This window comes from Macaca mulatta, chromosome 18, assembly GCF_049350105.2.
Source record: "Macaca mulatta isolate MMU2019108-1 chromosome 18, T2T-MMU8v2.0, whole genome shotgun sequence".
In the NCBI taxonomy this organism is placed as follows: Eukaryota; Metazoa; Chordata; class Mammalia; order Primates; family Cercopithecidae; genus Macaca; species Macaca mulatta.
Genome location: NC_133423.1, coordinates 37,909,655 through 37,936,898, shown reverse-complemented (window position 1 = coordinate 37,936,898; position 27,244 = coordinate 37,909,655). Strand labels below are relative to the sequence as shown.

The window sequence follows — 27,244 nt, the reverse complement described above, 5'->3', positions numbered from 1 at the left end:
AAATAAACTCTGAAAAAAGCCCTGAAGAAACATACTAATTGAAAATCAAAACATGAATTGTATCTTTCCCGTTCACATAAGAACATTTCATCACTTAAAAATAAAAATAACAAAAATAAACGTCATCACTTAAACTATGTCTTGACCTCTTTTCATTTCAATTAAACTGTTTAAAGCAATTTTTAAGCCTAACTCCATCTTAGCAGTTTTAATGTTTCTATTATCAAGAAGAAAGGAATTTTATGTGGCAACTGATTTTCAAATCTTAAAAAAAAAAAAAAAAGTAATTGAAACCAGAAATACTCCGATTACGCTCACTTTAATTTAGTGGTATTCACAATTTGTTGCACTATGAACTTACTTGTAATTACCATTACCTGAGTTAGACAACTATAATATGCCCTCTCAGTCTATGACATAAAATTATATCTCCAGAAGACCTGCTGCTTGCATGTGAAACTCTACTCTGAAACTACTACTCTAATACAGAAGATACTTTTTCTTGTTTCTTTGATAACATGGATAATCATAATGTTCAGTCAAACCATTATGAGGAGACCAGAGGTTTAAATAAACACAAGTCTATTTTCAAATCAATTTCTAACATGATGGGGGTAGCAGCCACCAGATTGGAATAAGATGAAATGGACTGTGAGTGACAAGGGGTGTCACAGATGGCAGATGGCTAGCTAGACAGCTAAACAGCATGTTCAGAGGCACATCACTTCCCATCAGTATCAGAAAATACTTTATGGGGAATAAAAAAAATCTCCATACTAAAAATTCTATAAGCTACAGCACTGGAAATGTTGAGACTAAAAGAAACATCAACTTTCTTTTTTTTTTAAATCTCTTTAAATGTTAACGCTTCTTACTTACAAGAGTAAGTATTCAAAGAAACATTTCCCTAACTTTAAATAACAATTTTCTTCAGAAATCAAATTTCATCTGAGACTAAAAACATGAAATTAGAGTTAGTGTTTTGTACTTAGATACAAAACAATCAGAAACTCGCTAAAGTGAAAGAATGTCCACTGCTACACACACACACACACCCCGCCCCCCCCCAAGAGAAAAGCCTACCTAAGTCAGCTCCCCAAACCTCCTTAACTCCTTTCCCCTTAATCTTTAAATGTAGGGCTTTCCTACAATGCACCATCCTCAGCACTCTTCTACAGCTTGTCCCTGATAGATTTTATCTACTCTTATTTTATTCATATCTCCCATGTCTGATCACTTTCTAAGTGATCACCTTTAAACCCAGCCTTCCTTTCCATTGCCACTGCCCAAATCGTCTGCATCACCTCAGGTCTAAATCACCATGATAAGCTAATTTTGCTAGTCTCTTTGCATTCTACACTATCCACATGGCCCTTCCTAAAATTTACACCACTTTGACACAGCTCTGGCTTAACAGCTTTCAGTGGACTTTTACCCCATTAGCAAAAAAGAGAGCCAAACATCTTAGGCCTGTGTTTTAGATCCTTTTTCCTATGGCCTCATCGCTTTTTTTAAAATTTTTTTTTGAGATGGAGTCTCGCATGTCGCCCAAGCTGGAGTGCAGAGGTGGGATCTCAGCTCACTGCAACCTCCGCCTCCTGGCTTCAAGCGATTCTCCTGCCTCAGCCTCCCAAGTAGCTGGGATTACAGGAGCCCGCCACCAAGCCCAGCTAATTTTTTGTATTTTTAGCAGAGACGGGATTTCTCAATGTTGGTCCTATGGCCTCCTCGTAACCTTTCAACCCTACTTTCCACTCTTACCTAGTGACCTTTGCTCTAGCCATATTGGTTTAATCACTCTATTCTGAATAGTCTAAATGGCTTCCACAGTTTTTTGCAAGAACCATGTCTTTTACTTGGTCCATAATGCATGATGCTATGCCCAGTCTCCAAGAGCCCAGAAATACCAATCCACTTTATATACTACCTCTTCCATAAAGCCTTCACAGAACCCAGTAATAGGAATTTTCTTTCCTCCGAACCCATATAGTAATTATTGCCTACGTTAGGCAAATAGTCATGAACTGCCTGTTGGCCTCATTCTAGCTCTGAAACACAGAGTTCTGCATTGCTAGAAAATTTTCACAAGTTAAATCTTCTCAAATAGCATATTGAATACTTACTTATGAATGAACTTATTCGATGTCTGATTTGCTTCAAATAATGAAGGCTGGGTCAGGAGTAGTAAATTGGGATAGGGATGAAATAAGATTGACCATGTGTTGACAAACTGTTTAAGCTGGGTAGTTCCCACTACTTTTGTATGTATGTAAGAAAATTTCTCTATTTTGTTTAAACATTAAGTATGCTAGCTGAAGATTTGCCCCCAAAATAGGAAAGCTTTTAAAAAATCAAGACTCTGGGCAAGTAAATTTGAGCATTAAAGAATTTGCTGGTCAGGCAAAGTGGCTCACACCTATAATCCCAGTACTTTGGGAGGCCGAGGTGGGCAGATCACTTAAGCCAGGAGTTCAAGACAAGCCTGGGCAAAAAAGGCGAAACTCAGCCTCTACAAAAAACCACTAAAATTAGCCGAGCATGGTGGCACGTGCCTGTAGTCCCAGCTACTCAGGAGGCTAAGGTGAAAGGATTGCTTGACCCTGGGAGGTCGACACTGCAGTGAGCAATGATCACAACACTGCACTCCAGCCTGGGCAACAGAGCAAGACCCTGTCTCAAAACAAAAATTTAAAAAAATTCCTTGGCAGTGGGGTTGAGTGGGAAGGATTACGGGGGGCGGCGGCAGGGGGTGGGGGTGGGGAGAATTATTTTTAAAGTATGAATAAGGAAAAAATTTACTACAGTAAATTACTATAGCTAATAGTATTATCTCTATTTCAGGGATCCCTAAGCCCTAGCCCTGGACACTGACCACGGTCCGTTAAAAACCAGGAGGCACAGCAGGAGACGAGCATTATAGCGTGAGCTCTGCCTCCTGTCAGATCAGTGGCAGCTTTAGATTCTCATAGGAGCATGAACCTATGGTGAACTGTGCATGTGAGGGATCTAGGTTGCATGCTCCTTATGAGAATCTAACTAATGCCTGATTATCAGAGGTGGATCAGTTTCATCCCAAAACCATTCGGGATCCATGGAAAAACCATCTTCCATAAAACTGGTCCCTGGTGCCAAAAAAGGTGGGGACCACTGTTTGGTATCAGTTTGTTAAAAAATTAAAAACCAGGGTGTGCCACTAAAATGTGAAAAATGAACCATATGTAGAATTCTACCTAGTCTCATCCTTAAGGCATTTGCTTTCTGAGAAAGGAAAAAAAGAAAAACACTGGTTATTTTGGTTGAATTGGGGACTGGACACTGCTACAACACTTTCAGAAATTAAGTATGTTTGGGAATTATTTCAAAATATAACTGGGGAGAATGGGGTGAATACAGATAAAACAAGACTGGCCAGGAGTTGGTAACTGTTAAAACTGGATGACTATATAGGGATTCATTATACTTTTCCATCTATTTTTGCCTATGTCTGAACTTTTCCATAATTAAAAGTGTGTGTATGTAGGTATATGTGTGTGTGTGTATACACATATATACCCTTATACATATATCTTACATATATACATACACACACATATTAGTATTTACTTAAACAAATATGCCCAAAAACCAGATTGGAAGCTACTATGTCAAAATTAACAGTGGTTCTCTTTTCTCTTCTCTTCTTCTCTCTCTTTCTCTCTTTCTTTCTTTCAACAACAAACATTGCCTGATAAAACAGTAGTTCTCTTTGGGACTATAATAATGACTGTCATTACTTCGCTATCCTTTTCTATATTTTCCCAACATTCCCACTGAGCATGGGTTACTTTTATAACCCATACATATTATATATATGCGTGTGTGTGTGTGTGTGTGTGTGTGTATATATATATATATATATATATCTTTTTTTTTTTTTGAGACAGGGTCTCATTCTGTCGCCCAGGCTGGAGTGCAGTAGAGCAACTGTGGTTCACTACAGCCTTGAACTCTTCCACTGAAGGAATCCTCCCACCTCAGTCTCCAGAGTAGCTGGGAGTATAGGCTCAGGCCAACATGCCCAGCTAATTTTAAAAAAAATTTTGTAGGGACAAGAGTCTCACTATGTTAGCCAGGCTGGTCTGAAACTCCTGTCCTCAAGCGATCCTCCTGCTGGGATTACAGGTATGTGCCACCATACCTGACCCATAGATAATATTTTTTTTAAACTTTGGGGAACCTTTATAACCTAAGGTCTGCCCTAATCACATTCAAAATACAACAAAAGACAGTAAACCTTCACATAAATACAAAGCATGCGCTTCTATTTCTGTTGGCTAATTAAAAGAAGAGAAAGGAGCTAACACTTTACTGATGCACTAACCACCTATACATGGCAAGCACATTTAATCACAAAAAAATTCCACGAGGTAGAATTCTTTTATTCATTTATTTTATTTTATTTTATTTTTGAGACAGAGTCTAGCTCTGTCACCCAGGCTGGAGTGCAGTGGCACAATCTCGGCTCACTGCAAGCTCCTCCTCCCAGGTTCACACCATTCTCCTGCCTCAGCCTCCCGAGTAGCTGGGACTACAGGCGCCCGCCACCATGCCCAGCTAATTTTTTGTAATTTTTAGTAGAGATGGGGTTTCACTGTGTTAGCCAGGATGGTCTCGATCTCCTGACCTCGTGATCCGCCCGCCTTGGCCTCCCAAAGTGCTGAGATTACAGGCATGAGCCACCGTGCCTGGCCTCCACGAGGTAGAATTCTTACACTAGATTTATAGTTGAGGAAACAAAGGCTTACAAAAACTTATCCATCCAAGATTAACACAGTAAAGCAAGATACAAGCCCAAATCTTTTGACTCAAAAGTTCCCATTGTTTATTCTAAACTAGGACAACCGAAGTGTGGTCTGTGCGCACACATACTGGTCCTCGAATACTTAAGTCCGCAAGTGTAAGGAAAGCATTTGGAAAATGTTATGGTAACTTGACAGGGTAAGTTTATGTGACTCAGGAATCTGGTACTAAAAAGTTGCAACATGTTTTTTGTATATCCACTTTTACTTCATTTTTCTCTTCTTTTTTAATACAGACCACTCTACTTTCAAGATACTGTAACAAATGCTTCAAGTTTATAGCAAAAGAAAAAATAAATTAGTTAAAATTAGATAGAAACATAGCCTTCCAAGATGATACAAAAGCAATTTCTGAAGATATGTTTTTTTCTTTTTTTTTTTTTTTGAGATGGAGTCTCCCTCTGCTGCCAGGCTGGAGTACGGTGGCACGATCTCAGCTAGCTGCCATCTCCAACTCCCTGGTTCAAGCGATTCTCCTGCCTCAGCCTCCCAAGCAGCTGGGATTACACGTGCATGCCATCACGCCCAGCTAATTTTTGTATTTTTAGTAGAGAAGCGGTTTCACCATGTTGGTCAGGCTGGTCTCGATCTCCTGACCTCGTGTGATCTGCCTGCCTCGGCCTCCCAAAGTGCTGGGATTACAGGCGTGAGCCACTGCGCCCCGCCTTTTTCTTTTTTTTAATTTACTTTTCTTTTTTATTTATTTTTATTTTTTATTTTCTTGAGACGGAGTTTTGCTCTTGTTGCCCAGTTTGGAGTGCAATGGCGAGATCCCAGCTCACTGCAAACTCCACCTCCCAGGTTCAAGCGACTCTCCTGCCTCAGCCTCCTGAATAGCTGGGATTACAGGCACCAGCTACCACGCCCGGCTAATTTTTCTTCTATTTCTTAGTAGAGATGGAGTTTCACCATGTTGGTCAGGCTGGTCTCGAACTCCTGACCTCAGGTGATCCACCCACCTCAGCCTCCCAAAGTGCTGGAATTACAGGCATGAGCCACCATGCCCAGCCCTTGTAGATTTTTTTCAAGCAAAATATAAAAGAATTTTAATATTAAAAATGAAATCAAAAGTCCTATAAATCATTTTAGATCTAAAAGCCTATAGGTAATATATATACATCAACACTACACATATACAAGTTTGAGGAAAAAAATTACATTTACTTCAGCTACTCAATATTTGCATATCTGACTTAGTGCAAGGCAGGATGCTGGTAATTGCAGGGGACATAAAACAGCCCCTATAAGGGTAGGCAGGCCTATGTACACAGCCAGATTAACCGTAAGTTTTTTGATTAATAGAGAAATGTATTTACTATTTGCTTCATTTAACAAGGATTTATCAAAAATGTTCCATATTATACCTGGGACTGTGCTGGATTCTGAAGATTCAAAAATGAATCAGACGCAGCTCCTGACCTTGAGGAGGTTCAGAATCTCATGGGCAACAAAGACTTGCCAGCTATTTCTTAAAGCAAATGTGGTAAGAGTTAACAGAATTATACTCAAATGCCATAGGAGCTTCCCATTTCTGCTAGGGGACTCTAGGAAAGGCTTTTTAAAAGAGATGAATGCCTATTAAAAAGAATTTTAGTGACATTCATCCTTGCTTATCTATGCATTCTTCCACTGTAAAAATAACAAAGAAAAGAATACCAAGATACAGCATTTAACAAAAAATCTTCAAAAGGGGATGATGGGCCAGGCACGGTGTCTCATGCCTGTAATCTCAGCATTCACACGCCTGTAATCTTAGCATTTTGGGAGGCCAAGGCAGGCGGATCACCTGAGTTCAGGACTTCAAGACCAGCCTGGCCAACATGGTGAAATCCCATCTACTAAAAAATATATAATTAGCCAGGCATGATGGCATGTGCCTGTAATCCCAGCTATTTGGGAGGCTGAGGCAGAAGAATCACTTGAATCCAGGAGGCAGAGGGTGCAATGAGTGGAGATCATACCACTGCACTCCAGTCTGGGCAACAAGAGCAAAACTCCATCTCAAAATAAAATAAAATAAAATAAAATAGGGGGATGATGTTCTTCCTCACATCTGTAAAACACTCAATTATTCCTAGAAGTCCTAAGTGTTCAATTTTAAAATCTAATTTTAAGTTTTAGTATTTATATTCACATAGAGTTTATGTACACCAAGTTCTCGAAATGAGTTTGAATTTGTATTATACTGAGAAAGAAGACAGGACAAAACCATGAAATCTGCAGATATTATTCAAACTTCATTCTATTCCATAATTTTATTCTCCTTCCTTGGGAAGTTTTAGTTTTTAGAAGTTCTGATAAAATTAAGTAAAACATCATATTACAAAATTTTCCCCATCATTTCTCACTGGAAATGGCAAAGAACAATGAAAGATCAATACGCAAAAGCTGTAAGAGGCATTAAGATTCCCAGCCAAACACTAAATCCAGGAAGAGTTTATCGTTTATTTCTAATTCATCACGCAAGTCTTGAGAAGATTTTAAACATGAGTGAAAGTTATGAACGTCTATGAGCCCCACTATAGAATCTAAAAAACAAAATCAAAAAAAGCATCACTTCCTTTAAAATTCCATTAAAACTAAATTATGAAAAAATGACTGTGTATCTCATTAATAACATTTTTAAAAGCAATGTGAAAAAAAATCTACCAATTTCTGTTGGACAGTATTTTTAGAATGTATATGCATCAGTTCCTTTGAGCTATGTATTTCCTCTAATACAGGTATTGTGGGTGTTGGGGCAGGTGAGACTTTGCATGCCAGATTCTAAAAATCAGATGCAGGACAGACAGCAACGCTGCACCCTAACAAAAATTCCTTTGGCATCTCACAAAAAGATGTGATAGTACAGCTAAGGAAAATGTATCAGAGCATAATCTCCACCACACCTATGTCTTTCATTTCTGGATGCAGGCTTCAATCACACAACATCAAGAGAAAAGACTAAAAGCAAGACAAACTTTCTATTATGCAATTAAGCTCTTAATAAATAATGCATTTCTTTCCTTCCTCCAACTAGAGATTTTTTAAAAATTGATCTGTAGGGTGTATTTCAACTGTATCTCAAACCTCAATATCTGAGAAATAACAGGGTAATCCTAGGTTGAACATTTATCAAAGAGAGAATATTTTTGAACAAATTGATCACTTTTATTACCCAGAACAATACTGCTTTAATTATGCGGATTTATTACTTTTTTTTCCCCTCCAGGATTATATAAAGCTGGAGGGTTATCCTTTGGTACAATAGCTTCACTATCAAATAGGATTTAAAATTTACCCTTTGACATCTTCAGGATACAAGCATAATAGTAAATAATCACATTATTTTAATGGCACACTAAGCCCAATAAAGTAGATTAGACATGGGGTGTTGTAATATTTGAGAATACAAATAGGGATCTCTATGCCGTGCAACAGAGCATGGTGGTTAGGAGTTCTGAGGTTAAACCACCCGCTTCAGGATTGTAACTTTGAACTTACCAGCTATACAACCCCAAGCATGCTACTTCCCTTTGCTAACTCCCCATCTGTAAAATGGAGATAATTGTACCTATGTTTCATAGGGTTATAAGAATCCAATATGATAGGCCGGGCGCGGTGGCTCACGCCTGTAATCCTAGCACTTTGGGAGGCCGAGGCGGGCGGATCACAAGGTCAGGGGTTCAAGACCAGCCTGACCAACATGGTGAAACCTCGTCTCTACTAAAAATACCAAAATCAGCCGGGCGTGGTGGTGTGCACCTGTAATCCCAGCTACTCAGGAGGCTGAGGTAGGAGAATCCCTTGAACCCAGGAGGCAGAGGTTGCAGTGAGCTGACATTGAGCCATTGCACTCCAGCCTAGGCAACAAAGTGAGACTTCGTCTCAAAAAAAAAAAAAAAAAAAAAAAAAAACCAATATGACAATTCATGTAAAGCATTTAGCAAAATAATAACAGCTGCCAAAATTCTGAGAGCTGTAACACAAATACACATAGAATTAAGGCACAGAAGACCCTACACTACTTTACCCTATGTTACACAGTCAATGAAATTCAAATGCCAATTTCTCACTTGTGTCTGTGCACTATGAGCATCCTATTTTCCATTTTCACTGTATCTCTAATATTCAAAATCCCAGAGAAAGGCTTTCTGCAGTACCCTCACATTGATGATGAAAACCAGAAACTACAAGATATGTAGCCTTATTAATAAAATATCTCAACCAATTTTATCCCAACACACCACCACAGGAACAGAAATAAAGCAAAAACTACGAAGTCATTTTAAGGCTTGTTTTACAAAATGCTAGGTGGAATATCAACTGATAAATCCTTATTTAGCACCTGTGTGTTCAGCATTGTGTCGAGGGGAAAAACAGCTATGTGAGAAAGCCACAAGTTCTAAGTAAATGAATATGAAAGTTATACAAGGGACACCAAGTTTAACTACATAGGAATAATGAGAAAGAGGACAATATCAGAAAAGTCTTTTTATTGAAAGCCAAGAAGACTAATTCAAATATGTAAGAACTGTGACAATGGTCATATTCCTTACCTGGGTCCACTCAGTCAGTTTTCTACAGAGCCTACATGGAGGGTCCATTTGTTTTTTGTTTGTTTGTTTTTAAAGGCAAACCAAGATGAGGGGAGGACCATGGTTGAACCTCAGTGATTGAGAATTCATGCTCTTGAAGCATCATACTAGTCTTTAGCAACAAATGGTGCACGCGCACACACACACACACACACACACACACACATTTCTGAGACTGTGTTTCGCTCTGTTGCCCAGGCTGCAATGCAGTGGCGTGATCTCGGCTCCCTGCAAGCTCCACCTCCCAGGTAGCTGGGACAACACGCCTATCTCCTGCCTCAGCCTCCCAAGCAGCTGAGACTACAGGCGTCCACCACCACGCCTGGCTATTTTTTTTTTTGTATTTTTAGTAGAGACAGGGTTTCACCGTGTTAGCCAGAATGGTCTCGATCTCCTGACCTCGTGATCCACCCGCCTCAGCCTCCCAAAGTGCTGGGACTACAGGCATGAGCCACGGCGCCCAGCCTAGACTTGATTTTTTAAAAAGGGCAGGAGAGGGCTACTAAACAAAGACTATGTGAGGAAGAAAATATTTCAAAAATATCAATTAGCAAGTGTTATGCAAGTAACTAGAAATGACAGGAGTCAAGAAGACAAGTTAGAAAATTACTGTTCAAATAATGGTTTCAAATGATGGCAACAAACTTTTTCAGAAAATACACCAATGGATCCAGTCAAACGACATTCTTTTAAACAAACACACTGTATGATAATATATGAACCGCCACAACACTATCAGTAATCCTGACAGAAGGTATAATTACATTGCTTAACTGGCAACTAGGGGCACTCCTTCCTATTAGAACTTGGCAGTTTCAAAAAAGCAGCCAAAAAACATACTACCAAAATTTGAGGCTTTCTCGATGAGCTTAATTTCAGTCCAATTAATAAGTGCCTGCCACACCCTACATTAACAGGCACAGATTTGTTTAAATTAATCTCCCCAGGGGCAGGCTAATTCAGGGGTTAGTATTATTAGAATCTGTGTGAACAACTGGGTGCAGGTGTTCACATTACCAACAGGCGAATTAAACTCTTAAACCACTTTTAGCAGATAGTGGGTGTTCGGTGAACTAATGGAATTTCTAAAGGGTGGAGTGTACATGGGGACACTAATATGTAAAGCAGTGACACTGTAAGCTGAAAAATAATTTGTCTTTCTTTACAATAAGTGACCGCCATCATTCATCACAGAAAGCTACAGTCACAAGTCAAATTAACTACTGTATCACAATCATCATATTATGCTACATACATATACCTTACTGGTTCAGAATGTAACCTTTCAGAAGAAAAACAAGACTGGTTGTTAACAATCCTGCAAAGTAACTGAACCTCTGTAGACAGTAAATAAACAGCAGACAATGCTCCTTTAGGCCCTGAACGAAACAGGTTTGGCATAAATCTTTTCAATGTGTCCTTTCCATTTTACATAAACAAGTAAAAGGCAAATCATAAGAGAGTAACTACCACTACACTGGCTTGCGACTTGCCTTAAGATGAATTTGTTTAGAAAGTTTGTTTTAAATTGATCATATCGGGGGAGGGGGGGCTCGATGGCTCATGCCTGTAATCCCAGCACTTTGGGAGGCCCGGGTGGGCAGATCACGAGGTCAGGAGATCGAGACCATCCTGGCTAACACGGTGAAACCCCGTTTCTACTAAAAAATACAAAAAATTAGCCGGGTGTGGTGGCGGGCGCCCACCTACTCAGAAGGCTGAGGCAGGAGAATGGCAAACCTGGGAAGCAGAGCTTGTAGTGAGCTGAGATCACACTACTGCACTCCAGCCTGGATGACAGAGCAAGACTACGTCTCAAATAAAAAAAAAAAAAAACTTATTAAGTTTGTATTTAAAAATTTAATGGCCAGGCCTGGTGGCTCACGCCTGTAATCCCAGCACTTTGGGAGGCTGAGGTGGGTGGATCACAAAGTCAGGAGTTCAACACCAGCCTGACCAATACTGAGAAACCCCGTCTCTACTAAAAATACAAAAATTAGCCGGGCATGGTGGCAGGCACCTGTAGTTCCAGCTACTTGGGAGGCTGACACAGAAGAATCACTTGAACCCGAGAGGTGGAGGTTGCAATGAACCAAGATCGCGCCACTGCACTCCAGCCTGGGCGATAGAGCGAGACTCCATCTCAAAAAAAATAAAATAAATTTAACATCAGAAAATTTACAACACATTCAAGAAAATGTTAAGTGGCCACAAATCCAAATGAGTACTACAACAATCTTGACTTCTTGAAATAACTTTTCCAACTACAAGAAAAACCAACAAACAAAAAGCTTTGCAATACCCAAAGTTAGTCTGAACAAATACATCATCCCAAAACCAAACAAACCATATCCCAGGAGAACTACCATAAAGAGTAAAATTCAAAGTTTAAGATGTTCTACTGCGAACAAACTAGTCATCTATTCCTCAAGGAGTTCAATCACAGACACAGAATAATTTTGTCAAATATAATTGCCTACAAGACATCAGCACATAGTTCACAGAAGGTTATGAAGACTGCCTGCTTACAAAGAAAACAGAATGCTCTGTTAATGAAAGAATACTAGAAAATGGACAATTATGAACAGCACTAAATGAAACTAATGAACTTGAGAGGACTAATCTTTTTTTAACCACAGTAACTTTTTTTTTAATCAGAAGAAATTGTCCCATTGAATGACAGCTGCCACTGGCACAGTCCCAGGGCAAGGATGCCATCAAAGGTTTTCTCTTAGCACCAGCTACCAAATCCTGGCCCCACACCCTGAGGGAGGACCTGTGAAAGTGCTCACAATAACTTTCTTACCATTAAATCAAATATTTAATGACGAGGAAATACAAACCAAGACTATCACACTTTTTCTTTTTTCTTTTTTTTCTTTAAAGAGATGGGGTTTCACTCTATCGCCCAGGCACAATCATAGGTTACTGCAACCTCGAACTCGGGGACTCAAGAGATTCTCTAGCCCCAGTCCAGTGAGTAACTGGGACCACAGGCGAATATCACCTTCATATATTTAAAATAAGTCCTCCATTTTATCATATGAGGTTTCAAGATGAGGGTCCAGATCAAGTGGAAAACCAGATCAAGTAATGAAACATCACTCTTATTTTGTTTTTTAGTTGAGGTGAAGTGAACTCACTACAACTACTCATCCATATATAGCAACCATCAGGAATGTGTTCGTATTTACATGCTGCACAAGCAGTGATCACATTCTTGTGTGTGCATATGTGTGTATACATGTGTATGTACATTTCTTTAACCTTTTCAATCTAGTTAAAAGTATTTTCAGTTCATAAGCATGGTATGTGTACAGACACATTTTCCCAGAACTTCTTGTAGAGGACAGGAAATCCTTCATAACATTATTACAATAGCTAAATGACAATTGTCTCCAATAGCCATATACATATACATACCCTGAAAAATGCTTCAATCACTCCACAAACACGAATCTCCAAACTACTGAATACAAGTTTTATATTATCTTCTATCAATAGGATGGCTTATTAAAAAATTTAGTAAATGTGTATTAAGTCCACGGATGTCAACTGCCATAGGCACTTTCTTGAGCTTACTGGGTCACACAAACTAAAGACATGAGTGGCATGACCACGGCAGTGCAAGATCACATTAAGGTGAAAAACCTTGTATCATTTAAAACAGGATGTCTCAACCTCAGTACAGGTGACATTTTGAGCCAGATCATTTTTTGTTGTGGGAGCTTCTTCGTATTATCGAATATGTAGCAGCATCTCTGGCCTCTACCCACTAGATGCCAGTATCACACCCTCCCCAGGTGTGAGAACCGAAAATGTCTCCAGATAGTGACAAATGTTCCCTGGGGAGGAAATTTTGGTCTAGGAATCTAAAAACTTAGTACAGTGTGTCAGTTTCAAAAGAGTATATTCTGCAAAACCAAGGAAGTTCCAAAACAACTTCAGGCATTCCAAATAGCTGCTTTATACAAAACTTTCTTGGATGAAGTAAATGAAACCGTGTTACTGGAGATAGCTAATTCTTCCACATGTGCATGATTAAACACTTGTGATGATGAATCTGGGACAGGCTGGGACAGGAGCCAACAGTGACTGGGTTTTATAGTTTCGATGAATTACACCTCCTTTTAACCCTTCAGTGGACTAACCATCCTGCCAGGGTAACCCTTTATTCGCCAACCATATTCCCTGACGTCTTCCACGTAAGATTCACTCCTGCGGGCCCTCACCTTTTGACACTGCCTCCCACTGCACTGGGGTCAACTCTCACCCAAGAGTTCCGCCACCAAACCAGCTTGTCCTTGCCACATGCCCCCAGGGCCCCAGCTCTCATCCTGGCATACCCTGTCCAGGCCCGCTCTTGACCCCTGACCCCGCCACCCCCTCCCCCCCAGGGAGGTACCTGAAGTAGTAGACATCGCTCTTGCCAGCACTTAGCCCAGATTTTCGGATCACTTCCTCCTTCTTCCATCCGGGGGGGAGGGCAGGGCAGTCCATCCTCTTCCCGCTCTCCGTGGCCCGGGATCCCCTGGGCCCCGGCCCCGCGCTCCCCGACGGGAAAGGGACCGGCTCCCGCCGGGGGGCGCCGCCGCCACCGCTGCCGCCGCCGCCGCCGCAGCCGCCGCCGTCGCCGCCAAGGCCGCTGCCGCCACTCGGGGGACGGCCGCGGCCCCGGCCCCGGCCCCGTCCCCGTCCCCGGCCACGGCCCCGGCCCCGGCCACGGCCACAGACGCCGCCGCCCCGGCCCGCCTGCTTCCACCGCCCCCGGCCACGGCCGCCGCCCCGAGCGCCTTCCCTGCGCACGCCGCTCACCGGGGACGGGGCGAGCGCGCTGCCCTGGCCCCCCTGCTCTATGGCGGAGTCGCCGCCAGCGCCGCTGCCGCCCGCCGCGCTCTCCCCCTCCTCCTGCTCCGGGCAGCAGCGGCCTCCCCCCGGGTGCGCGCGCATCCAGCCCCCTCCCCAGCCGGCGCTGCGCTTCTTCCGTAACCGAGCCCTTGGAATCCCGGAGACCCGCCCCGCCCGCAGCGCGGCGCGCGGGGGACGCGCGCAAGCATCATAGAGCGGGCGCGCACAGAGCGGCCCTCCTGCCCGGGGCGTGGCCCCGGCCACCGCCTCTTAGGTCCTCCAAGCGCTCTGGGCGGCCATCTTGTCTCCGCCTCCTCGGGGCCACGCCCTCTGCCGCGCTTTTCCGGCCCGTGCCCCCACTGGGCGCGCGGAGCCGGGAAGGTTGGTCAGGCTAGTCACCAGCTGGAGGTGTCATAGTGACTGTGGTCAGTTTGTTTCATACGGGGTAATCTCCACCATTATGTGATTTTACCTATGTTTGCTTCCCAATTAATGAATAACAAGCAAAATAGATCTTATATACTCACTAACTCGGCTATTCATTTAAGGGGATCATAGCCCCTTTTCCCGCCTCTCTGCACAAAGCTTGCAGGGGAGCTTATACTGAAGGAATGAAGCAAAGTGTCCCATTCGCGGAATACCAATGCACCTCCTGAGCCTGGCTTCAGAGCCATTGACAGATTCTCCTGGAACCTTGTAAGGATGTAGGAAGGGAAATGATAACTTGGAATATGCCCATGAGTCAGATGTGGCTTACCTCTATATTCTTCTTAGAGTGACCAGAATCCCTAAATCCATCTAGAAATTTCCAGATGTCTTTGTCTAATACAAAAATCAATGGCCTTTTATTTGGTAAATATTCCCTTATGTTGAATGTTCAGCCTAACCTACTGTCACAAGCCTTTAGGAAACTGTGTGGGATTCTTTTCGGTCAGCCAACTCATCATCCAAGAATGATTTTAAAGCATAATGACAAATCGATTAAGGAAACTGATTTGAATTTTAGAAATGCATATTTTCTATAAGTTGTTGAACATTTATACAAGTGTGCTATTGAAATTCAAGACAATATTATGAAATGTTTGGAAGATTGAAAAATGTAAAGCACATGTTATCAGCCTGATGATAAGCTATCTTGGGTTTCCGTACTCATATGACCTAAAAACGAGGACCAAGTTTAACGTATAGAAAAAGTTGATTAATATAAAGTAACGAAAATCTAAAATTAATTTGGTTTATCTTTGCAGTATATGCAAACATTAACTCATACACACGAACTTGTCTGTCTCTAAACCTGACCCTAGTTTTCTTTTAATGTCCTTTAGTTGAAAGACACTAATTTATGGCTTCCTACAAAAAATTTAGAAATGTGAGTCTAAAAATTCATCAAGTAAGTTCTGAGGAGAGAGATCAGTACTGGAGACATTCACATAGAAGTCGTCTGTGGCCAGGCGCGGTAGCTCACTTCTGTAATCCCAGCACTTTGGGAGGCCGAGGCCGGCGGATCGCGAGGTCTGGAGATAGAGACCATCTTGGCCAACATGCTGAAACCGCGTCTTTATTAAAATACAAAAATTAGTTGGGCGTGGTGGCGTGCGCCTGTAATCCCGGCTACTTGGGAGGCTGAGGCAAGAGAATCGCTTGAACACGGGAGGCAGAGGTTGCAGTGAGCCGAGATCGCACCACTGCACTCCTGGCAACCGAGCAAGACTGCGTCTCAAGAAAAAAAAGTCATTTGTGAAAATGTCAATTGAAGCAAGTAAGTAAGATCTCCAAGGAAGGGCTTGCATGGTTAATAATAAAAGGAAAGAGGATCAATAACTGAATCTTGAAGAATGCCAATACTTAAGGTTCCACTGAAGGAATAAAGGAAAAAAAAGATATTAAAGTTTGTATGACGTAAGAGAGTACTCTGATTTTCACACATAATTGAAAATAAAGGGTAAACATGAACAAAAAATCTCAGTAGAAACGGTAATTGAGACAGGTGGTTGAGACAACAGATGGAAACAGGTATACTTTTGGAAAATTCTACCTTTTCATGCTGTGCTAATAAGGCTGTAGATCAAATGATATATTGGATACAAAAGCATTCTTAAAGAAATAAATCACAGGATTTTCGGGTCATTATTTTGACTTCTACTACCAGATTCCATTTGCTAAATCCCAGAAGATGTAGCCTAATGTTTCCTCTGTTAAGAAAAATCTCATTTAGACATATCAAAAGCTTTTTGGTTACACCTGAACTTTTCTACTGTGATACCATAGAGCAAAGTAAAAAAAAAAAAAAAAAAAAAAAAAAAACAGATAAAAATAAATGCTCTTATTTATTCTCCCACTAAAAGAAAAAAAAATACTCCAATTAGGGCAACAATAAATTCCAAAGGGGACTAGATTGAGATCGAAAACTGTTAAGAATAGACACTAAATACCTGAGAGAGAGACCCCTTTGTTTCTCTTAAAATACTGGACAAATAATAAACCTTTTATAATTCTAGGAAAATGCATTTTCTATCACTCCTCCAGGAAGCATAACAACGTTGTTTTTCTCAGGTAGTAAAGTTATGACCAAATTTTCAATTTGGTCTCTCTTACAATGGAGAAGGCTTGCTCACTTACCTCTTGGAAAAAGTGAAAGACAAAAGCAAGACAGGATCTGGTCCACTAAATGAACAAACAGAGATGTAACCACCTGTGATCTCTGCCTCCCAGGTATAGAGGCAGGTGCTAAAACACCAACTGTCACCCCTAGAAGACTATTCATTCTTTGATTTTTCCCTTTATTGTTTAGCAGGTAAAACTGAGTAAAGTTAAGCCATTAAAGAAAAAGTTGTTTTAAAGAAAGGTGTTAATCTGGATTTTTATTTTGAAAATTAGAACACATTCAGGTAATGAAACTTCGAAGAATATTAGGAGGTGAGACTGATTTTGAGAACTATATATTCTGTCAAATATATAACCTGCATTTAAACCTTTGAGTGTGATAAAATACCCAATAAAAGCAGGGTTTTTTTGTTTGTTTTTTTGTTTTGTTTTGTTTGGTCTTTGTTTTTTGGGTTTTTGTTTGGTTGGTTGATTGGTTTATTGGGTTTTGTTGTTGTTGTTGTTGTTGTTGTTTTGGCCTCCTGTGTATAACTGGTACCACAGGTACATGCCACCACACCCAGCTAATTAAGACTTTTTTTTTTTTTTTTTTTTTTTTTTGGTAGAGATGGGAGTCTCCCCCTATTGCCCAGGCCGATCTCAAACTCCTGGGCTCAAGCAATCCTCCCGCCCCACTTCCCAAAGCCCTAGGATTATGGGAGTGGGCCACCGCACCCAGCTAGAAAAACGTTTCAAATACTGGAAAACCTTACTTTTTTCAATGAACATTTTTGCATGAAGGAGTAACAGGGACTTTAGGGTTTTTTTCTCTTAGACTCCAAACAGGTCAGAATTTATCAAGACATTACATAGGAGTAAGGGCACAGTGGGGGGGATAAAACATTTTCCAGCACTAATTAACAGGTTTTATGATTCACTAGGTTGGCCCAACTACTGTTCTCACCTAATTCCCAGGCACAGCATGTCACGAGGCCAAATGACACTTTCAAGTGCAAGAGCTTGTAGTATGAAGAGGGCAAAGATCATCTAGTAGCCATCAAGCTGGCCGTCCAGAGGCAAAACTCCTTATGTGAGGAATTTAGAAGTAATTAGGCTCCCCTATTATCTAAAGCTGGCGTCTGTGTCCAGGCTTCTTTCCCAAAAACTTGTAAGTAACTAAAATTTCTACACGTCTCCCATGCATGCATGTCAAAACTTATTATGCAACCCTTGCTGACATTAAGACACCAAAATGTCTAAAAATGTAATCATTTATCATGACCTACGTGGTTAATATGGCCCAAATTCCCTTTAAGCTCCTGCTTTAAGGTCCATAAATATCCCTAAGGAAAATCCACTCATTCCTCTTTTGCTGAGGCGCCCTGCTGTACTCTTCTGCACTGTTCTTTCTTTCTAATAAAACTTGCTTTTTCGAACCTGTGCTGTCTTCTGTAAATTCTTCTCACAACCCTATGACTTGTGAGCCAACCACTTTCCAATGCCAGGGCTCTGACACCGCACCTGGCATAGTATAAATAAAGTTTTTGTTTGTTTGTTTGTGTTTTATAACCTTCCACTTGGAAAGACTACAGAGGAATCTTGCACTGCATAGTTCAAACTAAAACGAGAAGAGTTAATTATCTGAAAAGAAAGAGAAAACAAGAAGGGGTAAATTTTGAACCAAGGGAAAACATTTAAGAAGTGTCTGATATTTTTTAAATTGCTGTCAGTTATTACATTTGTCATAAGTAAATGTTTAGGAATAAAGGATGGAGACATGCTTATTTTATTTAACTCTCCCAAAATTAAAAAAAAAAAAAAAAAATGGAAAACAAAACAGTGCAACCAGTAGAAAGAAAATGATCTTTAGGTTTTAGAGCCCTCAGATACCACTTAATATGCTGAACAGTGGTTTTTAACTTTAATTCTGGCTGCAAAACACCAGAATGCTAGGACATATGATACATCAGAAATGAGGGCTGACTATGCAGTTTACAAGTGAGGAAGGAGTAGTCACTGAGTAAATCAGAAAATACATCTCACCAAAAGAGACTTTGTACCTAAAATGGCTTTCCCAAGTCCTCATGCATACCTCACAAGAGGCAAGGCAAAGACTAGAACTCCAGTCTCCTGACTCCAAGTTTAGAGCTTTGTCTGCTTTCACTGCCTGTCCCACCTTCAATGGCCTCTTCACTCTCATGCTTGCTGCTACTTCAAATTGGAAAGAGATTGTCTGTTTCCACCCACACTCTCACCCCAACCTTCAATTTGGCTAATTTCTACTTATCTCTTAGGTTTCACCTTAGACATTACTTCATCCAAGTTGCCTTTTCTAACCTCCCCAGAAATTCCACTGCTGATTTGGTGCCCCCCAGGTTGTATACTCTGCGCCATACTAGTATCCTCATCCATTTATTGTACTTTATTGAATTAGTTTTTTAATTGTCTTTTGTCCCCCACCAGCCCACAAGGCACTTTTCATATTCACCATTGCATTCTCCGTGCCTATTAGTGGACTTGCCGGGCACATGGGAAGGGTTCATTAGATAGCTGATGAATACATTGAATTAATACTTTTTTTTTTTTTTTTTTTGAGACGGAGTTTCGCTCTTGTCACCCAGGCTGGAGTGCAGTGGTACAATCTCAACTCACAGCAACCTCCACCTCCTGGGTTCAAGAGATTCTCCCGCCTCAGGCTCCTGAGGAGCTGGGATTACAGGCACCTGCCATTATGCTTGGCTAATTTTTGTATTTTTAGTAGAGAAAGGGATTCACTATGTTGTCCAGACTGGTCTCAAACTCCTGACCTCAGGTTACCCTTTTGTAAAAATTGTATAGTCTTAAAATAATGAGCAGCATATTTACTTCTCAATGAAAGTATAATCACATGGATTATATAAAAAAGAAATTCACAGCTCCTCCAATCTTTGAAAATTTGAAAAGGTTTCCATGCCTAAGAGATATTTAACAATAAATTTGACCTTTTTTATATAAATGTGGGGTACACGTGCAATTTTGTTACATGCATTGATTGTGTAGTGATAGTCAGGGCCTTTAAGGTATCCATCAACCATATGATACACATTGTACCCATTAAGTAATTTGTCAGCAACCACCCTCTCCCACCCATCACTCTTCCAAATCCCCATTGTTTATTATTTCACACTCTATGTCCATATGTACGCAATAGTTAGCTCCCACTTATAAGTGAGAACAGTGATATTTGACTTTCTGTGTCTGGCTTGTTTTGCTTAAGATAATGACATCCAGTTCCATCCATGTTGCTGCAAAAGACATGATTTCATTCTTATTTGTGGCTGAATAGTATTCCATTGTGTATATATGCCACATTTTCTTCATCCAAACATCTGTTGATGGACACTTATGTTGATTCCATATCTTTGCTATTGTGAATAGTGATGCAATAAACATATGAGTATGGATATATTTTGGATATAATGATTTCTAATAGTTTCTTTAACTTTGGGTAGATAACCAGAATTTAACTTTATCGTAATTAAAAATGAGGCTTAAATTCATTTTACAAATATGTTTGATTATAAAAGTTATAATGTTTTCTTTAGTCTCTTCTACATCAACTTTAACTTGAACTGTTTATTAGTTCCTCAAAAATATTGGAGAATATATATCATAAAAGATAATCACAAAATGACTACTTCTAAAAACCTATTTCTGAATTGAAATATTTATCTGCATTCATGTTTCTGCTCATTTGACTTCAAATAATTTGACTCCTCCTAATAGTCTAAGTTATATGTACTCACATGTGCCTCATGTCTTTTTATTTTGGAACCATCTACAAAGTTGTCAGGGTATTATCTTTATGGCTTTGCTCATTTCTAATGGGCCCCTAATCTGTAGTACTTTTGAGAATAGTTTAAAAACCTAATAGAGGGCTCGTGATTTGACCCAGTGATCTTGTTCTGAAACACTTTCAGACTTTGTATTCCAAGTCGTTGCATACCTCAAGACTCCCCAACAAGTTAATCACAATTATACGCCATTGTACACAATTGCTTCTCTCCAGGCAGCTGTTATTATTGCCACATATCCTTTTACATAGCTTGGAAGTCTGTCCTGTGGGGTGGGGGATTGGAACAACAGTGACCCAGCAACTTTCTCTGTCACCATCTGTGGCAGACACACTGGTTGGCAAAATCAAACACCCATTAGCGATTTGAGTTTCCCTTGCCCACCTTCTCTATAGAAACTAGAAAGTATAAATACTCTCCCAATCTCGCTTAGGCAAGAATAGGAGAGAAGCAAGAGTGACTGTGGGAAACTGTTTACTTCTTTATCTTAAAAAAAAAAAGAGAGAGAGACACTGGGCACACTGGCTCAGGCCTGTAATCTCAGCACTTTGGGAGGCCGAAGTGGGTGGATCACCTGAGATCAGGAGTTCAAGACCAGCCTGGCCCACATGGTGAAACCCCATATCTACTAAAAATACAAAAAATTAGCCAAGCACGATGATGGGCGCCTGTAGTCCCAGCAGCTCAACAGGCTGAGGCAGGAGAATTGCTTGAACTCGGGAGGTGGAGGTTGTAGTGAGCTGAGATTGTGCCATTGTACTCCAGCCTAGGCAACAGGAGTGAAAGTCCATTGCAAAAATAAATAAATAAGTAAATAAATAAATAAATAAATAAATAAATAAATGAGATAAAAAAGATATGATCGGCACTCGCCTTTTGCCTTTGTTCCTGCTGGAACATGGGCATGATTTTTGAAACTCTGACAGCTGTCTTGCAACTATGAAGCAAAGAACGTTAAGATAAAAGGCCAGCATCCTAAGAATAGCAGAGCCAGAAAATGGAGAGCTGAATGACATTATTGAGCAGCTGAACTGTCTTGCAACTGTTTATCTCCAGACTTTTTGTTATATGAGTAAGACCATGTTTGATTAAACCACTGTTTAGTTTTTGGATACCTGCAGCAGAAAGCATTTTTTGCTGAAATAAAATTTCTTCTTTTAATGGATTGTTTAAATCTTGCTAAAATTCAGGCAGCTCCTAAGCTTGAGACCTCGGTGTAACAGATTGCGAAGAGTAAAGGAAGAAGTCAGAGAGAAATATAAAGAGAGAGAGCAGGGGAAAGTTGTTAGTAGGCTTTCCCCTAGTAGCAGCAGTCCGGGAGAGGTCTCCCGTTCACACCCCGGTGGAAAGAAAGGTATTCCAAGGGGCCACCTCTGCTTGGGCTCTAATTCCCTTGCTAGGCACAATGCAAGCTCCAGCTCCAGAAAGTATGGCCCAGTAAATTATCTTTGAACTTGATCATTTCATAGCAACTGTCCTCTTTTCTGAATACAGTAACAGGTATGGGGAAGGAGACCCTTGATCAGCATTTCTCCAACTGAGATCCACAAATGGACTCAGTTTGCCAATTCCCTACCACAAAATTTTAGCATAAAATTTTCATTTCAATAATAACATTTTTATTTTCTTTTAAGCCCCAACATAAGCATACAATGGACTGTCTGCATAACCATCTGGTATCTGAGTCATGTTTCCTTATTTCACTGCCCCAGCTTGATCTAGTTGGTAATAAGCAGTGCTACTTTGAATGACATTAACTAATGATAAAGGAACAGATGCCAACATAATATGCAAATAATGAGTTTGTGCGTATGAAGACCAAGTAACTTCAGGGCACATTGAATGAAAGTTTCGTAATCATTCCATCAGAGAAAAGTGGTGGGAAAACTTAGTCACCTGAAGAGCAAAGTGGCACCTGTAGGCCAAAACCCAAACTATCTGACTAGTTTCAATCTGTGTCATCACTTTGGGATCAATAATTTGGTTTCTGGGAAAATAATAATCTATAATAGCGATTTGACTTGACTACTGTTTAATAATTTTACTTGTATTTAACTTATAAATTTATTCAATTTTTATAATTATGGAAGAGCCACATGGTTAAAATGAGTTAAATGAGGCTAAAGTGAGTTTTATGCTTTCACATATTTATGTGACATCAGAACAATAATACAATACAGGTTGGGTGTGGTGGTTCATGCCTGTAATTACAGCACTTTGGTAGGCCGAGGCAGGAAGATTGCTTCAGTTCGGGAATTCAAGACTCAAGACCAGCATAGGCAACATAGTGCGACCTAGTCACTACTATAAACAAAACAAAAAAATTAGCCAGGCATGGTGGTGCCTGCCTGTTGTCCCAGCTACTCAGGAGGCTGAGGCAGGAGACTTGCTTGAGCCCAGGAGGTCGAGGCTGCAGTGACCTAAGATGGTGCCACTGAACTCCAACCTGGGCAACAGAGTGAGACCCTGGCTCAAAATAATAATAATTCTTATTATTATTTAACTCAACACTGTGGAATAGAGTCCTCAGTAATTTTTTCCTTGAAAAAGAAATATATATCCTTTTTTCAATTTTGAGAAACAGTTCTCTAATTTTCAGTCTCACCATCAAATTCTTTCTTCCTATGAGATGAGATTTCTGAGAAATTAATAAGTATAAGTGTCTCTCGTGACCCATCTTGAAATTCTTTCTCTCCTTGGCTTATGAGATATACCCTTCTGATTCTCCTTCTATTACTTTCAAGTTCTCTTTGGTGTACCTTTTTTCTTGGATAGTTCCTCAAATGATCTGTTTTCCCAGGTTCCATCTTTAGGTGCCTTGTCTGCTCGTTCTACCTGCTCTGCCTTGTCAATGTCGCCTACTCACCAGCTTTAGCTACAGGAACTCACCCTTGCCTTCCAGTGACAACATGGCCAATGCGGCATCGGCGAGATCATCCTATATATACTATAGATAACCCTATAGCAGTTTTCCAGATGACAGATCACACTATTGGCTACTTTTGAGGTCTTGAGGAGGCCCCAAAACTGGTACCCCTCTGTCCCTCCTGAGTAGTGAAACTAATTAAGAAACAAGAAGGCCGGGCGCAATGGCTCACGCCTGTAATCCCAGTACTTTGGGAGGCCCAGACGGGCAGATCACGAGGTCAGGAGATCGAGACCATCCTGGCTAACACGGTGAAACCCCGTCTCTACTAAAAATACAAAAAATTTAGCAGGGTGTAGTGGCGGGCGCCTGTAGTCCCAGCTACTCGCGAGGCTGAGGCAGGAGAATGGCGTGAACCCGGGAGGCGGAGCTTGCAGTGAGCCGAGATCACGCCACTGCACTCCAGCCTGGGCGACAGAGCGAGACTCCGTCTCAAAAAAAAAAAAAAAAGAAAGAAAGAAAGAAAGAAAGAAAGAAAGAAAGAAAGAAACAAACAAACAAACAAACAAACAAGAAAAGGAATGAGAAAAATGACATCCAGAATAACTCCATCATGAGAAAGTATCGCTTAGAGGATGTGTGAAAGCTGAATGGGCTTGTCACTGAATTCCAAAATTTAATGGCCTAACCTACCTTGCTATAACTGGACTGTCGGCAGTGTCTCCATCCACCTCTTGAGGTCTGGCCTTTACTCTTACAATTTGTAACATGACCAAGAATAACCAAGAACAAATGTGCTAAGCAGGCAGGAAAACGCCAAAAAAAGGAAGAAAAGAGAGGAAGGAGCTGAGCTACAAAGATCCTGTTCTTTCCAAATTCACCATTCACTCTACCTCTTCAGGGGATTGGGAAAAGAGACCAGGAGTGTGAAGAGAAGAATAAGGAAAACAAACAAACAAGCAAACAAACACTGTTTAAAAACAAGAGTAGAAAGGTGACATTCCCCTTTAATAGTAATATCATTTGTGAGTGCTAAAAACTGTTTCCTTAAGTATTGTTTCAAAATCATGTTACCCCATAAATATATATCTACTACATACCCACAACAGTTTTAAAAGAAAATTTAAAAATACATATGTTAAAGGGTTGGTATTTTTCTGAGAAGTTTGGAAAATATTCAGATGAATTAATACTAAATTTAGAATACCAGATTATAAAATCTAAGTGGTCCGAAAAGATAGAAGGACAAGATATTGCTATAGTATTTCAGTAAAGTAAAGCAAGTTTACAGATTTCACTGGGATATATATTGTAAAGGTAGAAGTAGCACAAAGAAAGTCAGTAATGTGATTTAAAAGAAATATAATTTGATTCAGGTCTAGTTTTTGCCTAAACTTGTTTTATCATGAAACAATTAAGATAAGGAGATAATCTCTGAACATACTGATTTTAAATGAGTCTTTTGTGACCATTGTGAGAATATATTTTTTATTTGCCAAAGAAATATGACTTTACAGTATATGTTATTTACTCTTCCAAGATACAGCTGAACTGGTGGGGAATTGGGTTGTGCAGATGGCACATTTTGTGTGTCCCTCACTCAGATAATTGGATTGTAGAAACAAAAGAAATAATCAAGATGTCAAACTTGAACATTCCTTTTACTCATAAATACTTTGGTGTTGCTCTTATTTCCATAAGCAGAGGGCAGATGATTTTTAGCCCCGTAGAAATAGCAGAACGTGCAGGCTACTAACTTCACTTCCTTGAACTAACATTATGATATCATCACCGGATTCCTCAGCACAACAGCCTGTTCTTAACTCATTTCCAAATGTTTTCTCTCACTATCATCTTGATCAGACCATCCCATTCTTAGGTTCTTACTGTGCCTTCTCACTCTGTCTTAAACAGACAAGTCCTTCAGCTGATCACATTTCAAACGCGTCACCAGGTTGACCTGAACGCATTGGTTTCTTCCTATCTTGTTTCTTCCACTTTTTTATATAAGATAGATTTTTCTAGGAGGACACTATTTAACTTTTCAGCACATATCCCCATGTTTTTTCCTAGGTACATAGAAGCCCTGCTTTCTGTATATTGTACCATTTCCTTATTCCTTCAAGACATTTTAAAGGTCTTTCCTGCCTGTATACACAGAGCTTCCAAACAGCTTTCCTGTGTTTTACTCATTAATATGGGCAGCCAGGATCTCCAGGCATTTGAAGAAAGCCTTTAACATGGAAAACCAGAGCAAGAAAACAACAACAACAACAACAAACAAAAAAAAAACAACGGAAAAAATAACTTTGGAAGAAACAGAGGCAACAAAGGGAATTGAAGAAACTTTTAAAAAATCTAGGAATATAATATTACTCAGAGATTAACATACTCGGAAGATCCCTTAGGATGAACCAGACAATATTAAAAAAGAAGAATCAGAGGATAAGGAAAACCTCTTAGAAATGTAACTATAGTAGCATAATTTTTTAAAAAATCAATAGAAATATTAGAAAATTGTTAGGAAAATCTCCCAGAAAAGGATGTTAAAAAAAAAAAAAAAAAAAAAAAACAGAGAAATCAAATTAGGAGGTCCAGAAACAAATAACAGACATTCCAGAAACAAATTTCAGAAACAAATAACAGACTTAACATAGAGAAATGATTTTTTTTCTAATTAAGGAATTTTTCATGACATGAGTCCTCCAGATTGAAAGGCCCACTGAGAACCCAGCATAATGAAGAAAATGCAATCCCACACCTGCATACAGTATCATGAGACTTCAGAACACCACAAATAAAGGCCATAAGAGCTTCAGGGATAAGAAAATTCACATGTAAAGGATTGACAGTAAGAATATTGTTGAATTTCTCAACAATACTGAAAGCTGCAAGGCAAAGAAACAATGCATTTAAAAATTTGCTTTTAAATTATTTTCAAACTAGGATTCTATACCTAGTCAACAATCATCCCCAGAACTACAAGGTAGGTCTCAGAAAATAAGTTTCTTAAGCACCCTTCCTAGAAAGCTGCTGGAGGATGTGTTCTACCAAAACAAAGGAGTAAACTAGATTTATGAAGATGGGAGATCCAGGCAAGAGAAATTCCAGTACAAGAGAGTGGGAAAAGAACCCCAGGATGATGAGGAATGAAGCTCTTAGCTGCACAACAGGCCTGGAGAGCAATATTCCAGTTTAAAGGAAGAGGGAAGAGGTTATAGAAGGCACATCTCTAGTGGGGAAAAAAAGAGGATTGGTTATCTGTGCTGATGGCTGTGTAGAAAATTATATTAAAAAGCTCTTGGAGTGTGTGGGGAAAAAGAATCAGTGATTGTTACATAGAATACTAAGAAAATTTTAAAAAGAGGTTATCATTGAACTTTGATGAAATTCTTTGACGAACTTCCTTGGTGAAGGGAAAAAAGAAAAGAAATATAATCATGGTCATAATATTGTGATATTTTGTAGTATGTAATAGTGGTTAAGTGATTGAATCAGAAATTAGAAAGGTGAACCTACACTAAGGAAGCGGCTAAAAGTGCAGAGATGTGTTGCCTCTGGGGAGTGGGACTGAGAAATAAACAGATGGAACAAGATACTGGATATTTCCTTTATATACGTCTGTTCTTTAACTTTTTGAACCATGTGCTTGTATTATTTTGAATACAATTTGACCATTTTTAAAAATTGTAATCTGAT

At 40.0% G+C, this 27,244-nt stretch overlaps 1 protein-coding gene and 1 non-coding gene across 4 annotated transcripts in view; both read right to left on the bottom strand.

Annotated features, from left to right (window-relative positions):
* The window catches only part of MBD2 (methyl-CpG binding domain protein 2), a 73,940-nt gene extending 59,470 nt beyond the window's left edge, over nucleotides 1-14,470 (bottom strand). For all 3 annotated transcript variants that reach the window (XM_015121998.2, XM_077974932.1, XM_015121999.3), the window contains exon 1: nucleotides 13,821-14,470. In XM_015121998.2, the coding sequence (XP_014977484.1) occupies nucleotides 13,821-14,365 (545 nt within the window). In that variant the 5' untranslated portion in view covers nucleotides 14,366-14,470. The remainder of the gene's footprint in view (nucleotides 1-13,820) is intronic.
* LOC114673893 (small nucleolar RNA SNORA30/SNORA37 family) lies at nucleotides 12,078-12,206 on the bottom strand. The gene has a single exon (XR_003724744.1). It is a non-coding gene; the product is annotated as a small nucleolar RNA SNORA30/SNORA37 family (small nucleolar RNA).
* Nucleotides 14,471-27,244: the final 12,774 nt, after the last annotated feature.